Source organism: Ochotona princeps, chromosome 23 (genome assembly GCF_030435755.1).
Source record: "Ochotona princeps isolate mOchPri1 chromosome 23, mOchPri1.hap1, whole genome shotgun sequence".
Taxonomy (NCBI): domain Eukaryota; kingdom Metazoa; phylum Chordata; class Mammalia; order Lagomorpha; family Ochotonidae; genus Ochotona; species Ochotona princeps.
The window spans coordinates 5319657-5336856 of record NC_080854.1 but is presented as its reverse complement, the minus strand read 5'-3'; the positions used below and the strand labels follow the sequence as shown (position 1 = coordinate 5336856).

The 17200-nt window shown below is 38.0% G+C and overlaps 1 protein-coding gene across 1 annotated transcript in view; it reads left to right on the top strand.

Annotated features, from left to right (window-relative positions):
- Positions 1 to 17200, top strand: part of CWC27 (CWC27 spliceosome associated cyclophilin) — a 206361-nt gene that overhangs the window by 11250 nt on the left and 177911 nt on the right. The window contains exons 4-9 of the mRNA XM_004583738.3: positions 467 to 610; positions 2060 to 2158; positions 2799 to 2902; positions 4370 to 4439; positions 15746 to 15825; positions 16764 to 16794. Coding sequence (XP_004583795.2) covers positions 467 to 610; positions 2060 to 2158; positions 2799 to 2902; positions 4370 to 4439; positions 15746 to 15825; positions 16764 to 16794 — 528 coding nt within the window. The remainder of the gene's footprint in view (positions 1 to 466; positions 611 to 2059; positions 2159 to 2798; positions 2903 to 4369; positions 4440 to 15745; positions 15826 to 16763; positions 16795 to 17200) is intronic.

Sequence of the window (17200 nt, the reverse complement as noted above, 5' to 3'; positions counted from 1 at the left end):
CACATAACATAATCAGAACAGATTAATTTATTTTTCAGAAAGAAATTGTTTTATGACATTTATAATGAGATGGTAAGGATCATTGAAGACGATGAAGCTTCAACGTTTTTTGTTGAAAAATAGATTTTAAAAGTTTAGATTGCTTTTCAGGGATAAGAATTAGGGGAATGAGTCACAGGAAATAGTCTGTTTCCAATTGAGGACCCTCCCTATTCATGCGCGTAGGCAGGCACCTTCCACAAATACGCTGATCTTTGTCTGCGTGTCTTGAATGTATTTATAGGATAGTGATTTCTGTTCAAGAGCAGTAGAAGTAGAAATATTGGACTTGATGATACTTAAAATGTCCGTTGAATTTTCACTTTTTTATGAGAAGTAGTCGAGGATTGTGTGGGCCAGGTGAACAATTCGAATGTGAAGTATTTCTTAACTGAGCACAGTCTCTCAATCTTTCTTTGTACTTCAGGATGAATTTCACTCCCGGTTGCGTTTTAATAGGAGAGGACTGGTTGCCATGGCAAACGCTGGTCCTCATGATAATGGCAGCCAGTTTTTCTTCACGTTGGGCCGAGCAGATGAACTTAATAACAAACACACCATCTTTGGAAAGGTTTGTGTCTGCTTCTGTTAAACTTATAGTTCGGTCGTTGGTTCTATCTTATTCCTTAATTTATGATATCTGTGACCAACTTTTCTAGGAACTCTCTTCATAAAAATTTTTTTCCTGGGCATATTTACTTCTTATTTTTAAAAGAAAGTGTTGAAATACAAAAACGTGTGTGTGTGTGTGTGTTTCTCTGTGTTTCAAATCAATCATTAGTTTTGACTCGATTTTTTTCTTTAAAACTATCATATTGGTATTAGAAACCATGGTATTCAACCAATATTGTTTTTACATTTTTAGAAAGACACTTAAGTAATAACATTTAGTACTCTAAAGTTGATTTTACTAATGCTGAATTCCCTCATCTTTAAAGTGAGAGTAACATTGACTCTGAAATGTGGGAGATGTCAACACCTGTTTAATCCTGCATACACTCAAGAGTCATCGGGGGCATGTCCTTCCTGTGGAATTGGCAGGACCTCTCTTTGAAAGGGGATCTTGTCTCAATCCCCTGCCTTCTCCAGTGTATTCCTAAGTGACCGTTTTGGGGCCTACTGTTAGGCGTGGGAGAGAGCACCATCTGTCAGCCGCCCCCCCCACCCCTGCTGGCTCAGTAAGAAGTGTTTCTCCTGTATCCTGGGCAAAACTAGATTTTGTGATGATGGAAGGGAATGAACAACTTTGTGCAGTTGGAGAAGCTTGTTCAAGAAATGATATTTTAAAAAGTTTCACAAAAGCTAACTAAATAGTACTGAAGGCATGAAAAAAACCCGGTATTACTGCTTAACTCCTCACATCATGGCTTAGGAAATCGGCACCGACACATTCTTGTGACCCACTCAAAAGCAGGTGGTGGGATATTTGTAAATTCTCTCCTTTGCTCCATTATTTTTAAAATATCAGAGTGTCTTAAAAAATGAGATTTAAGTTGCCATTTCCTACCAGTTTTTGCAACTGGTGTTTTAAAGCTAACATTAGAGACACCATACAGCGTGTTAGAAGTATTGGCTCTCTGCCTTCTTTGAGTGTGTCTCCACATCTGTGTAGGGAAGAAAAGGATAGTTCCTATTTGTAGACATTTATAAGATTTAACTCAAGTAATATCTGCAGAGCGCTTACTACGCTATTGTTATTATTTTGCTCATTCTGCCTGAATCTAAACTTGTGGATCCTGTTTGAATGCAAAATGACCATTCAGTAAGAAGTTGTCTGGCACTGTATTTTTATTTTAGCAAAAGCTGATCTTAAGTAGATATTGGGCCTTTCCCAAGAAGCTTATTCATAAAGATAAAGATATTTTCTTTGTATGATTTAATACACAAGCTGTTATGTAATCATGTGAGATTTTCTTTTAAATTATTTTGAAAGTTGTTTTTTTTATTTCAAAAAGACTCCTCTTAATTTAAAAGCTGAGTGCAGTACTTTGCAATTGCGTTTTCTGTTTGGTCTGCTAAGGTTACAGGGGATACAGTATATAACATGCTGCGGCTGACGGAAGTGGACATCGATGCTGATGAAAGGCCACGGAACCCACACAAAATAAGGAGTTGTGAGGTAGGGAGTGTAATCGTAGGGGATGTAGCACTGAAATGGTCATTTAAGAGGAATTGGTTACTACTCTTTTTAGGCTGTTAGATGAAGATGTTTTACTAAATAAAAATCACAGTTTTTTTTTTCTTTGCCTATTTAGGCACAATTTCTGATGAAGGATATTTTAAATTAAGTGTTTTGAACTCAAAGCTGAAACTGTAGCTGAAAATCCAGTGATTGAAAAGCTTAACTCTAACTAGAACGTTAGAGGAATTTGGTTTATTTAGCCTGAAGAAATGACATCTTAGAGAATTTAATCGTGACCTTTTGTTGAGTAAGCAAGGCTTAGGAGCGTTGATGTTGGATGAAAACACCTCAGTTTGTTTCTCTGTATCATTTACGTTTTCTTAAATACTTTTCCTATCGCAAAAAGGAGACAAAATACAATATCACTTTCTTAATATAATAAAAGATGGTTGCCAGAATCCAATGAGGCCATGGAAGGGGAAATACTTTGTGCAAATGTCTCACTGTATTATAAATATTTGTGTGGGTAAGAACGCACTGACTCTAATGTCAGTGCCCAGTCAATACGGTTTTTAATTTTTTGTGAAATGAATAAAAAAAAAGTGGGATAATGTTTTCAAAATATTCCTTTTTGTAGGTTTTGTTTAATCCATTTGATGACATCATTCCAAGGGAAATCAAAAAGCCAAAGAAAGAAAAACCAGAAGAGGAGGAAAAGAAGCTGAAAGCCAAGGGCACAAAGTAATCCCACTGGAGAGATCTGCCTTCCACTTGAAAAGCAATGCTAATTCATTTGGTTTACTTTATTTTTCTTATAACTAAATAACTTATCAGTCAAATAAGTGAGTTGTAGAGAGACTTATTTTAACTTTTACAATGAACAGTCACTACCTGTGAAACCTTTGGAAAGTAGAGAATATTTTTAGAGACTGTAATTTAAATTTTCCACCACTTTTTGGTGCTGTAAAAATAGTCATATTAAGAACATTTTATTACACAAAAGGTTTATGTAATATTCTGGATTATTTCCTAAAGATATTCTTCAAAAAATAGTAATTTTTTAAAATAAGTTTCAGTATTTTGTGTTAAGTCTCTTTATCTTATTAATATTGTGAATGTTATTAAATAGGATTGGAGTTCAATTTGCTGTTTACTGAACTGTAGCATTCTTATTAGGGATTTTGTTGTATTTATAGATTTTAGAGTCCTATTTCTGAATGTGATTCTGACAAACACAGTTCATGAGAAACAGTATTTTCCTGAACTTCAGTTGCCTTGGCTTAGAATAGAAAGATTTTAGTAAGTAAAATACCTGATGGTTACACAGAGGAACTCATCAGGGCTGTGTGGAAGGCACGCAGTAGTGTAGCTATTCAATACATATTTGCTTCTTCCCTGAATATCCTGTTAAGTCATTAGCCAGACACTTTAACAAGCAGTTGATGCAAAATAACTTTCTATAGAAGTGGAGCTTGTCTGTTTGATCTCCTTGGATGCCCTCACTCTTTGCTGTTGACTGATTTGTGTCTGGAGGGAAGCTTGCCGTCTCCTATTCCTATGCGGCGTTTCATCACCTGATTTATCTGGACAAAGTTGGCGTTTTGGTGTGAGTTCTGTTTTGTTCTCAGAATATATTAGGGATGTGTGGTACTCCTTGTTTACTGCTAGTTTTCGAAAGACGAAAATGATTTCTTGCCCACTCTTTATTTTTATACTATTCAAAGTTTATTGCCAGTGTTTTCTTGCCTGGCAGTTTTGTGTAACCTTGTTAACTTTAACGTATTGATGTGTTTTACCAATTCTAAACTGATTGTTCCCCATTTTTAATGTTCTTAGAGTTGTACACTTATTCATTTTGAGAAATCTCTGTTTTGCCGGCAGTTTTGATAAATAGAAACAGTTTAGTGATTTCTGTCATGTTTAATTCAGTGTATTCAGTGGTAATGCTCAGGATGGATTTCTGCTCATTAATTTTTTTAAAATTCTTTTATTTTGATCATCTTTATGGTCATTAATTTTTTTTATAATGAATGGAACATCAGTGGTTTACAGCAAAGGCTTAGCATACTGAAAATATAGTGTAGTTCTGTGTAATAACGTGTTTTTCCAACAATATATTCTGTTGTTTTGGAAAGTAAGATAAAGTTTTATATATCTTTTTCTTCCTAATTTTCTTCTTTTCATTCTTTTGTCCTCTTTTTTAACTAGAAATTTTAGTTTGCTGTCATTTGGCGAGGAAGCTGAGGAAGAAGAGGAAGAAGTAAATCGAGTTAGTCAGGTAATCTCTAAACTTATCTTCTGAATATTATCTCCTGCTGTAATATTGCAACTTTTGAGATAATTCACCTCCTAAAATTGTCTATAATTTTTGTTAAATATAATTATTTTTTTAAATGAATTTTGTTAAATATGTATTGAAATTATTATTTCAAATTTTGGCATATTTTTGTAAAAACTAGAAGTTTCTTGAGTGTTTGAATTTATTCAGATTTCCATTGCTATTTGTTTGATTTCCCAAATGCTGCTGCTGATGGTTATCATAATAGATACAAGCTAAAATACTTACATCCATCTTACTGTTAATAACATGTATTTTGTTGATTTCATTTCCTCCCATTCCTTTTGAGATGGGTATTATTACCCTTGTGACAAAAATTGAAGCATAGATAGGTTACAGTCTGTTCAGAGTCACGTAACCCACAAGTGTCTGTAGCTGGGAACTGCAAGCAGGTACATTGTGTTCAAACTTTCGTTCTTCCAGTCCTTCCAACAGACCCAAAAGTTGGTTTTCCTCAGTTCCACGCTCGTCACAAGAGTCATCACAGAAGCACAGTATCAAGTCACTGTTTCAAGCAGTGGTTCCGTTGTTTTTGTCATCATCCCAGGAAATAATCCTCTAAGGTTTTTACAATGTAGTTCTGAAACCCAAATGATTAGATTCGAAGTCTTGCTGAGATCCTTTAAGTTATAACATAGTGCTGCCTTAGTTGTTTCACAGTCGTCTGTTTCTTACAGAGCTAATAATAAGACCTTAGAAGCACATTATTATTATATTTTTCTTTACTACTATATCTGTATGCATTTTATTTATTAATGCGCATGGTTTTGCTAGACAGATGCTGGGTGTGTAGGCAGCGTTCCACTTGCACTGTTAGCATTAAAACTGGACTGATATGTACATCTGTGGGAAATAATATGTTCGTAATTTTTCTTGCTCTTTATGACATCTGTGAGTTATTTGATACTATGGTTTCATTTACCTGCTATTTGGACATCAATATTTTAAGTTTTAGAAGATACAGCTAATTATTTTGGGGGTATCTTATCCCTCATTCATAAATTCTTTAGACTTCAGCTTATCAAAACTAAATTTAATGTTATATGAGACCTTTTTCTTCATCAACTTCAGCACTCATTCTGACACTTCAGTATCAGAAATCAGTCTCTTTAAAGGTGTCAAATTATTAACTTCACGTGATTCAAGTTCTACCTCATTAAAAATAAAAGCACTACTGTATGTCATGATTCTGTTAGCGTATGTGTGAATGGACAAAACTACAGATGTTAGATCTGGGACTTGCCAGGGTTCCCTTCATTGTGATTTTGTGAAGATGTCAAATTTCCCTCCATATCCATGCCTTCCCTTCAGCTTCCCCTTCCTTCTTTTTCCTTTTGTCCAACATCTGCTCTTTCCTGTGTCTACATTCTGTTTTTCTTTAAAATTTAACAGCCTTGTCGCCTCCTCTCTGCCCCCATCTGCCACCTTCCCTCAACTCCTACTCTGGCAGAGAGCTAAATGCCTCCTTCCGTGATGTTCCATTTAAGACCTCTGAGGAGCTTCCCGACTATACTGATATATTTTCCCATCATTGAACTGAACTAAACATTAATCTTATTGGTCCCTACAACGGCCCTGCAATATAGATGTCTTTATCACTATTATGTTTATAACCTGACATACTCAGGTTAAGTCACATGTTGAACCCAGATCATGTTGAAAGAATCAGATTTTTGACTTTAGGTTTTTTGTAAGTGTTTTAGATCTTTATTATAACTGCGAATTGTGTACAAGGCATCAAGACCAGCTTGTCAGAAGTTTCACCAGTTGTAAATTATTCCTTGTTGGGAGGCTGCTTGCTGTATCCAGTGAAATTTTCCACTGCCTTCCCTAACTCTCATGCGGTCCTGGATGGTGGGTTGCATAGCCTTGGAGCGCAAGGGTAGGAGGAAGGAGTTCATGCTTCTACCTGTTTGTTTGTGAAGTTGAATTTCTGGTCTAAAGTAAGTTTTGTTCACAGTTACTTTGAGATTGACTTCAGTAGGAAATCAGTTGATTTTTTTTCCATTTTACCACAACAGCATATCAAGTGTTGAAAGCTTGTCTTCTTTCTGATGTCTTCCATTGTAGAAAATAGAAAAAAAAAATTATGTTTCAATTACACTGAATAGTGTAAATTTATACTCTAGATGTAATTTGTGCTTGTTGGAAGATTGGAATGTGAAAGTACACCACCACCACAAAGTGTATCAACTCGCTCTGTATTTTCTCTTACATGTGAGAAACACTTCCGTCCAGAAAGACAAGTCAAATCTTTGCTGTCAGCCCAAAAATTAAAATTCACAGTCCGTTATCAAGTAAATATTGTTATCTCAGTATGTATCATATCATATTTTTCTCCTCTGACATAATGATGGGTGCTAAACGATAAACTTAATCCCTCTTGGCTAGCTCTCTCGCCCAAACCCTAGCCAAGGTTTAACTCATTGTCCTTTTCCAAGCGTGTATCTGTTTTGTTTTGTGCTTTCTATTTCTGGTATGTATATCCTCCAGTGATGAACTTTAGAGTCAGTTCTGATTTTCTATTTTTAATTTTTCGTCTAAAATTTATCCGAGATCCATTTTTCCTTTGAATTTATTTTGCTGCTGCTTCTGCTCAGACTTTTATTACATCTGCCTGTGATTGTTCAGCATTCTACAAACAAGTCTTGTTCTTTTGTTCCTTAGATGTGTGACTATGAAAATAACTTTTCTGAAACTTAAAATCTTGAGTATAAAAATGAGGTCAAATTCTTTGGGTTATTGTTTCAAGATTGTGTTTCCATAATTCCCTTTTGCCAACTCTGACCTTTAGTCTAGGGCGTCTTAAACTTCCAGGCTGATAAAAATCACTTGTTCTTTTTTAATAATTAAAATTACTAGACTCATTATAGACTCACAGAATCAGATCTTCCCAAGTTCAAGCCTGGGAAGCTGAGCTTTCAGTGACCTCATGGGATTCCTCAGGGTAATGTGGGAGACCCAACATGAACAGGTCAGTGACCAACGCTGGGACTCCTCCAGGTAATGTGGGAGACCCAGAATGAACAGGTCAGAGACCACCCTGGAACTCCTTCAAGTAATGTGGGAGACCCAGCATGAACAGGTAGCCAAAGCTGAATTTTTCTTTTTTGTTGTTTTTTGTTTGTTTGTTTTTTGTTTTTGTTAGTTATTTAGGTTGCCTAAGTTAGCTGTTTCATGTGGGATGCCTTGTCTTTTCCCTTGGCCAAAAGGACATGTTCTTTTCCCTGCCTGAAATGTCCTACCCTGTTCTAGATGTCGATGTAATATTTATCCCCAGCACCTAAAATGCGCACTTTTCAAAAGTTTTATAGATTTTTGTCTAATCTGTATTTCTTTAAGCTAACTTTCATGTGATACTTCACATTTTTTCAAAAAGTTTTGATTTATTACACAAGAAGCCTATGACTATGTCTTCACTGCATACTGCTCTAAGTTTATACACTGTGCTTTCTGCTTTATTAATTGTGAAGGGTCTTGGGCTGTGTGTTTATGATAGACTCTGAGTGCGATGTGAATAGGAATACCCTGCATACAGCCTTGTATTGAACCATCATTTCCCACTGACATTCTACTGGTCTTTTTGAGCCTCATTTTCTTCTTCTAATGCAGAAATAATGTGTACCAGCTAAGGCTGGGATATAAAGAGGTAGATAGTCCATATTTTGATAAATCATGTAGTCTGAAAAAGGTTTTTGAAAGTCATATGTTTTAAAATAATATGTGAAATTTGGCATTGGTACTTTATTCTTGGAAAGCTAAAGAATATCCGTCTCTAATATGGTCATACTTACTATATAGAGGCTGGAAGCCTCGTGGTCAAGCATTTTCTTTTTTTTTTAGAGATTTATTTTTAGTACAAAGTCAGATATACAGAGAGGAGGAGAGACAGAGAGGAAGATCTTCCGTCTGATGATTCACTCCCCAAGTGAGCGCAACAGCTGGAGCTGAGCTGATGCGAAGCCAGGAGCCAGCAGCTTTCTCCAGGTCTCCCACGTGGGTGCAGGATCCTAAGGCTTTGGGCTGTTCTCCATTGCTTTCTCAGGCCATAAACAGGGAGCTGGATGGCAAACAGGGCTGCTGGGATTAGAACCGGCACCCATATGGGACCCCGACGCATTCAGGGTGAGGACTTTAGCCATTAGGTCATCATGCTGGACCCATGTTCAAGCATTCTTAAGGAATGGTTGAAAATGTTGCCAGCAGCTCAACATTCATGGTGCTGGTGGGGGAACCATTCTGTGTGACACCGCCAGCTGAGGGGCCTTCCTTAGCACCTTCCTAGGGACCATGACAACAGCAGACACAGCCTTAGGTAGTGAGGGTGTGTACTGAGCGTTCTGACACAGCAACAAGCCATTTTCCATGTGCATAAGATTCTCACCTGTCCTGTCAAGGAGCAAAGAAGATCGCTCAGGAATGCTTGAGATCCCTTCTGAAGAAAACCTAAATGGACACACATCTTTAGTTTATTTTGCTGTATATCATTCCCCATTCAAACACCACTCAGATACATTTTGCTTTTTGGATAAAACCTTGGTGAGAAAAAGGAAGGGTCATCTGAAAATTGGAAAAATATGACGAAAAATACATTAAAAATTGTTTTGCTTTCCTATCTTGAAATGTATGAACAAACTGGAGCCGAAGCCAAGCAGATGTCTTGTGTAATGACAGTACTCTGCAGCCTCGGCGGTTGCATGAAACCACATATTTCTGAAGGGCTTAAAAGTAATTGTTTCATTATTCATTTGCTTATCAAGTTTCTTTTTTCAGTGACTCCACAGTGTTAAGCTCTATTCCAGAACCTGTCTGACAGATCCCAAGTGAATTGGTAAAGTCTGAATTGAAGCCTTAGTTTATGAGAAAAGAGAAGTGAGAGCGAATCCCCTCTGGGTTATGGATCATAAGTGTGAGATTACACACACTTCTTCACCCCGCTCATCTGTTCAGGACAAGGTACCTCTCCCACATGGGTCAGCTTTCCTTGTTTATTTCAGTATCTTTATACAACTTGATAAAATCTCTTTAGAATCATAGAATTTTATAGCTTAAAAGAATCTAGTCCAACTTCCTCTTTTTATAGATGAGGAAACTGAAACTCCAGTTAAGTGACTTACCAGACTGACTTCATTTCCTTTTTGATAGGATTGCATGATAGAAGCCATAATAATCATCTCTTGAATTCAGAAAAGCACATTGTCAGGCCCAGGCATGCTGTTGTTGCAGACAACATGGTGAAATGCGATCTGGGAGATAGTGCAGCCAGCTGGGTTTATTGCTAATTGAATACTTCTGCCCAAAGAGTACTTTGTTACCAGTGTGTGTCTGATTATTTGAACTAGTGAGTACAGTGTAATAGGAACCTATGTAAATTCTGCACTTTGGTTCAATGAAATTAGCTGAATAGATGTAACTTAATAGCCTACAAGTTCTAACTGAATTACTGAGAGTAAGCCTGTAGAGTAACGAGTTAGATGTTGCCTGCGTCGTTTGGATTTCAGTGGCATCATGAGTTTTAGTTCTGAACACATGTAGGAAAGATCCTGAGAGACTAGTTGGGTCCAGGGTAAGAGATTGTAGTGAGGAGGATGGGGGTGATGCCAGAACCATCTCACGTAGGAGGGTAAGAGGAGTAGTGAGGAGGATGGGGGTGATGCCAGAACCATCTCACATAGGAAGTGCTTACGGGACAGGATACGCTTTGCAGCAGTAAAAAATATGATCCTAGAATGCAAATATTTGAAACATTTTGTATCCAGAAGAGTCTTCATTATTATTTTCTAATGAAAATTTCATATTTGTTTTGGCTTAAAATTCATTCATGAAGCCTTATCTATAATGCAAAATACTTTGAAAACACTTTCTAGAGAAAAGCTTCTAATCATTCAGATAGGTTTCAAAAGGCAAGAGAAGTGACAGGTCCGTTGTCTTATACTCTTAGTATCTCAACAACTAGATTTTGATACCTCAATGAGGTTGCACCTTATTACAAGATGTGTTAACATTTACTTCAAATCTAAAATTCTAGAAGACCCTTTTCTCACCCACAAAAAGTGACCAACAAGTTTTCCCATTTTGAAAGTGAAAGAAAGTTTTGTTCTCTTCTAGTTTATTCTGTGAAGTAGACTTTTCCCCTACTGGTAGGAGGTCACGGTGTGTAAGAAAGGATGCTGCTAGGCTGTCTCTGTGCAGGGACTGTCAGCAGAGTAAAACAGGCTCATTTACAAAAGTGTTTCTGCTGTCATCTTCTGCTTGTTTATATTTAATAATTTTTAAAAAGATTTTAAACTTTTTTGTTTCATGTTGCTGTTGTCATGAATTAGTGTTTTGGGTTGACTCAAAATATAATTAGAATTTTCCATGCTGGAGGTCAGAAGTCTGAAATAAGTTTCCCTGGGCTCATATCCAAGTTGTAGCACTGTGGGGTAGCTGCTGACGCCATAGCCTGTGTCACTGGCATCCCATAGGGAGAGCAGTTTGAGTCCCAGTGGCTTCATTTTCTATCCAGCTCCCTGCTAACGGTCTGGGGAAAGCAGGAGAATGACGGCGCAGATGCTTGGGGCCCTGTCACCCATCTGGGGGATTGGGATTGGCTGATTCAGCCTTGCGCATTGTGGCCATCTGGGGAAAGAAGCAGAGGATCAAAGTTTCTTTGTAACTCCTCCAGAGTAAGCAAGCAAGTAAATCAGTCAATCTTTGGATTCCTTGGTGTGACTCCTTCCGTCTGCCGAGTCAGTAGTCACTGGTAAAATGTTTCTCCTGCCGCACCTCTCCGTAACTGCCTCTCTTGCTTTCTTCTCTCACTCACAGACTTTCCACTCTCATATTCAGAGTAAACCACCTCTCCTAGAAGTCCCTAATTTATCTGCGAAGTCTGCTTTTACCATATAGATGAACATTCACCACTTCTGGGGATTAGGCTGTAAACACCTTTATGAAGTTCCAAATACGGATGTGACTCTCCTACCTCTCCTTTGATATTCATTTTCACGTGTGTGTGCAACAGTTTCTAACTTAGCTGTGGAGCTCTTTATACTGAATTCACTATGTACACTTAGCATTTTGTTCAGCAGCTAAACCTTTTTAGGAATCTTATGTAATCATAAAGATTTAAAAAGACATTTTGGGTTTGTTCTTCCTTTGAAGTAATTGTTACCTGATGGGATAATTAAGAAAAATAGAACGCATTGGTGTTAAAGAGAAATGTCTGAACTCATTCTCACTTTCTTTGGAATTGTCTCTTAATTGTTTCAGTTCTCCCCCCGTGTATTTTTTGACTAGGTGATACAGGGAGGCTACTTACATTGGAAGATTGGCCTAAAACACACATTGCTTTTAATTCAGTTTAAAATGTTAACTGACATTTGAAATGACAATGATAATTCAGATTTACACATTCTGTCGCTGTTGAGCGCAGTTTTAAATTATGAAATAAACTTACTGTTTTCCTTTTGAACTGTACAAAGTGAGTTTGGGGCAGTATATAAGAACTGCATCTAAAAATCAAATTAGAAATTAAAAATAATTTTAAAGTGATGATCAAAAATTGTATATATTTATTTTATATAATATGTTGAAAAAATATATATACATTGCACAGAGATTTTACCAAGCTAATTAACATGTGCATTGATACCAATAATTTTTTTGTGTCAAGGACACTTAAAATCAATTATCATAGCAACCTTCAGCAATACAGCATAAAAAAGACCCATTTTTTTTTTATTTAAACACTTATTTATTTTGTATTGGAAAGGCAGATTTACGGAGAGAAGGAAGACCAAGAGAAAGATCTTCCATCTGCTGGTTTGCTCCTCAGGCAGCCGCAGTGGCCGGAGCTGAGCATATCTGAAGCCAGGAGCCAGGAGCTTCTTCGAGGTCTCCCATGTGGGTGCTGGGTCCCAAGGCCTTAGATCATCCTACACTGCTCTCCCAGGCCACGAGCAGGGAGCTGAGTGGGAAGTGGAGCTGCCAGGATACTGAGTGGCATCCGTGTGCGGTGCTGATACTACAAGGCCGAGGATTGGGCTATGGCGCGGGGCTTTAAACAAAGTTACATTCATATATGCTAGCATTTGTTAATAAATGAAATTGTGTAGCTGGGCTTTAAACAAAGTTACATTCATATATGCTAGCATTTGTTAATAAATGAAATTATGTAGCTCATTCATAGAGCAAGAGCTTCAAGTAGAGAGCTGTTTGGGGACTAGAGGTGCAGCGCAAAGGAATTTTAGAGTAAGCAGCATGAGTAGATGCTTTAGCTTTGTTCTACTTTAAATCCTTTCTGTTGATGGTGTGTTTTTGTATATACCTCATTTAGCTCTCTTCTGTAGAACAGGCAGGGCTTCTATTTTTTTTTTTCCTTGCTTTGTAGGGAAGAAGTCTAAAGAAATCATGCTATAGATGGCATGGATTTTGTAGTAATACCCATAATTTATGCATTATTAGTTACCTTGGTCCAGTTACCATCTTTTTGTCCCGTATTCTTCTAGCATACCATCTTCTGGTTTTGTTTGTTTGTTTGTTTTAACATTTTTTTCCCTTTTCCCTTTCATAGCTGGATAGACCTTTTCAAGAATTAGTTGAGGGCCCAGTGCAATGGAACGATTGGCTGATCTTCACTTTTCAAGCACCAGGATCCCAATTGGATGCTGGTTCATGTCCTGGCTGCTCCACTTCCCGTTTAGCTCCATGCTTGTGGCCTGGGAAGGCAGTGGAGTATGGTCCAAAGCCCTGGGACCCTGCAGTCACATGGGAGATCTGGGACCCTGCAGTCACGTGGGAGATGAGCTCAGCTCTGGCTGTTGCAGCCATCTGGGGAGTGAACCAGCGGATGGATGTAAATCTTCCTCTCTGTCTTTCCTTCTGTTTGTATAATCTGTGTTTCTAATAAAAATAAATAAATCTTAAAAAAAGAAGTTGACATGTTGACTTTTTAGCACTTTTCACTAAGGTTATGGAATTGGAAATGTGGATAACATAATTCTGATTCTCTGACTTTTTAAAATTCCAAGTGGTAGACTAGATTAATTGAGAAAGGTTTTTGAAATTGGATTATAAGCATGTTTTCATTGACTTGATCCTCAAATATGGAGAGCTCCACGTCAGTGGAGAAATTTTAGAAATCTGTTATTTCGTCATGTATGTACATTTCTAGTCTACATTGGACCTCAGAGATAATCACGTCAAATATAAGAACCTGTTTTCAGAATAGTAGTGGTAGATGGGGTGAGAGGTGTTTGTGTTTCCCTGTATTTGACATTTTAAGATCTCAGTGGCCATAATTTATGAAGAGAAATGCTTCTGTGAACTCTAACCTCTTTCTGTTCATTTTATGATTAGTTGGAGGGGAGGGGTCATGAACAGCTTGCACACCAAGACTGAAGGTTTTTAAGCATCCTGTCCCATCCTGGGGAAGTTTGAGGAACAGCAGGCTGCAGATCCACAGCCAGGCCAGGGTTTGGTGGCAGGGACCTGTTCTGATATGCTTTCGTCATACCGACCTGGGTACAATTGTGCATCCCCTACCACTGATTCTTTCTGTGAGCACTAATTAACGTATCTCGAATCATCTGTAAAGTGGAGCTAATAACGACCACTTGGTATTTCTTCATTTGGGGAGAGTGAGGGTAGAAATATTATCCATAGGGCCTGGCACGGTAGCCTAGCGGCAAATGTCCTCACCTTGAATGCGCTGGGATCCCATATGGGCACTGGTTCTTATCCCGGCAGCCAAGCGTCCCATCCAGCTCCCTGCTTGTGGCCTGGGAAAGCAGTCAAGGATGGCCCAAAGCCTTGGGACCTGCACCCACGTGGGAGACCTTAAGGAGGTTCCTGGTTCCTGGCTTCAGATTGGTGCAGCACCGGCCATTGCAGCTGCTTTGGGAGTGAATCATTGGACGGAAGACTTTCCTCTCTGTCTCTCCTCCTCTCTATATATCTGACTTTGCAATAAAAATAAGTAAATCTTTAAACAAAAAGAAATATCCATAGCATAGGGCCCACCACAAAGTATATACTTAATAAACTAGAAAATAAGAAGTTGTTGTAGTAATAAAGTAGTTACTTCATAGTTCTTATCTTGTATTTTGTTTGCATACTAAAAATATACATACACAGAGAATCTTAAAACTAAGGCATTTTATACACATTTGGTCACTATGGAATGTTTTAAGGCGTGAGAGACTGTCCTACATGTCTGCCATTTGCTAAATGGAACATCGTGAGAACACACAGCTATTTACTTTTAAGAAATGATTCTCTGCAATATAGACATTATATTTGAAGAACAACTATAAGCATTTAAAATTCCTCTTGGGATCTATTCGGTTATCAGTATTATAGAATTAGATGTGTAGTTACAGGTGAGACATGATAAGGAGTTAGTGCTTCCTTTTTTTTTTTTAAAGATTTATTTATTTTATTACAAAGTCAGATATACAGAGAGGAGGAGAGACAGAGAGGAAGATCTTCCGTCCGATGATTCACTCCCCAAGTGAGCGCAACGGCCAGTGCTGCGCCAATCCGAAGCCGGGAACCTGGAACCTCTTCCAGGTCTCCCACGCGGGTGCAGGGTCCCAAAGCATTGGGCCATCCTCGACTGCTTTCCCAGGCCACAAGCAGGGAGCTGGATGGGAAGTGGAGCTGCCGGGATTAGAACCGGCGCCCATATGGGATCCCAGGGCATGCAAGGCGAGGACTTTAGCCGCTAGGCCACTGGGCCCCTAGTGCTTCATTTTAATCATGAACAGACATGGTGAGCGCGCCAGCATTTTAGGTAGCAGGTTTAACCACCACTCGTAATGCTGACATCCCAAGTGTGCCTGTCCTGGATGCGTAATTTCTGATCCATCTCCTGCTAATGTACCTGGGACAGCAGTGAAAGATGGCGTAAGTCCTTAGGTCCCTGCTCCCATGGGGAAGCTGGATGACATTCCTGATTCCTCATGCTGCTTCCACCATTGTGGCCGTTTGGGAAGTGAGGCAGTGCATGGAAGGTCTGTCTCTGTCTCTCCGCTCTCTGTAACTCAGCCTTTCAAATCAAATAAAACTAGAACAGACATTTTAATAACGTATCGCTTCTTGAAAGAAATACTTTTAGACGATGGAACAGTAGCCTTTTTGTACTGGACTTGAGTGGAATACAACCTTTGCTAACCACTCTGTGTCAGTGTTAGACTTGATTGTGTCTTTTTTAGAGCCTGTTTATTCCTTGACTCGTGATTCTCCTTTTCATTTCTTTCCAGAGCATGAAGGGGAAAAGCAAAAGCAGTCATGACTTGCTGAAGGATGACCCGCGCCTCAGCTCTGTGCCCGCCGTGGGAAGGTCAGTGCGGTGCTGATCGGATCCTAAGTTAGTGCTTTCTGGCGCAGATGACTTTCCTTGCTTCCCTTGTCAGTAAACAGTCAGGTCTCGGAAGTCAAGAATGCTTGAACCAATCCATTAAAATAAAACCTTTGGACGCTGCAAGTGAAGGATGCTCCCTGGGTGGCGGAAGCACTCTCGTCACTTTCGCTTTCTCGTCTACCTTTGTCATGTTTAGGATCAGTTGCTAAGCCTGTAAATCGTAGGATGGTTTAAATACTAGAGATAGTTTGCTCTGACAGTTTAATGTTGAATTCAGAGTTTCTCTGTTACACTTCTCCTTGAATATATATTTTTTTCAGTCTCAGTTGCTATCATGCCTAAGCAAATCAGCCTTACAGTTATCACCCCTCGGTTTGAGCCAATCCACTAAGTGTAAATTCTCAGATACTTTCAGGGAGTGACAGAAAATTTATTAAATTGTTTTTGCTGCTCTTCTTTGGTAAGTGAAGATTTATTTATGTTAAAGATAATTACACGTGATATATTGGGCCAGTGTATGTAATGGAGACTAGGATATTCCATGTTCATTTTAGCGCATTTTCAAAAATCCTGCTTGAAAGCAATCTTAACATGTCTATATTTAAAGAACCTGGTAATGCTTCAAGTCTCTAGAAGAATGTGTACTGTAGTTAATCAACAACAGCAACAACAAAAAACCCCTCCATTGAGACTTATTTGCTAATTTTTAAAAAACATTGGTAAATGTGTGTTTCAGTTGTTGAAGCCTGTCTCTTTCCATTTGTAAAAATGATCTGCCTGCTCTAGAATGCCATTTTAAATGTCTTACACGGAAGTAAATTTTTGGAATTTTTATGCCCAAACACTGTTTTAGATTATTAAACAATTTTGAGTTTCATTTTGAAGTTAAACCTGATTTTAACTTATTTTTTTTCTAGTGAAAAAGGTGATACAGCAGATTTAGATGATGTGAGTATTAATTTTGATATAAATAGAATTTGACCAATTTATTTCTATAATTATGTATGTGACTTTTGAAAATATTTGCAATATAAAAATATTTTTATGAATGTGTGTATTACACAATCTTATGTCTGAATTTCTAGCCTGCTCTTTCTGCTTTTCACACCGTATTCAAAATTCACTTAAATAGTTACATAAATATTCAAAATGCAAATGTTGTGATTTTGTCTTAAGCTGAAAGGTTAAAAGTTGATAGGTGATTCTTTTCTATAACATGGGAAATACTTGCATCAGTTGTTTATTGCAGTAAATGATCCTTTTTTATATACGTGTGTCAGAAGATCGTCATGGAAGACTATAGAACTCTGTCCTAATTAGTGGCACTGGCTAATAAAGCTAACAGAAAGATTTT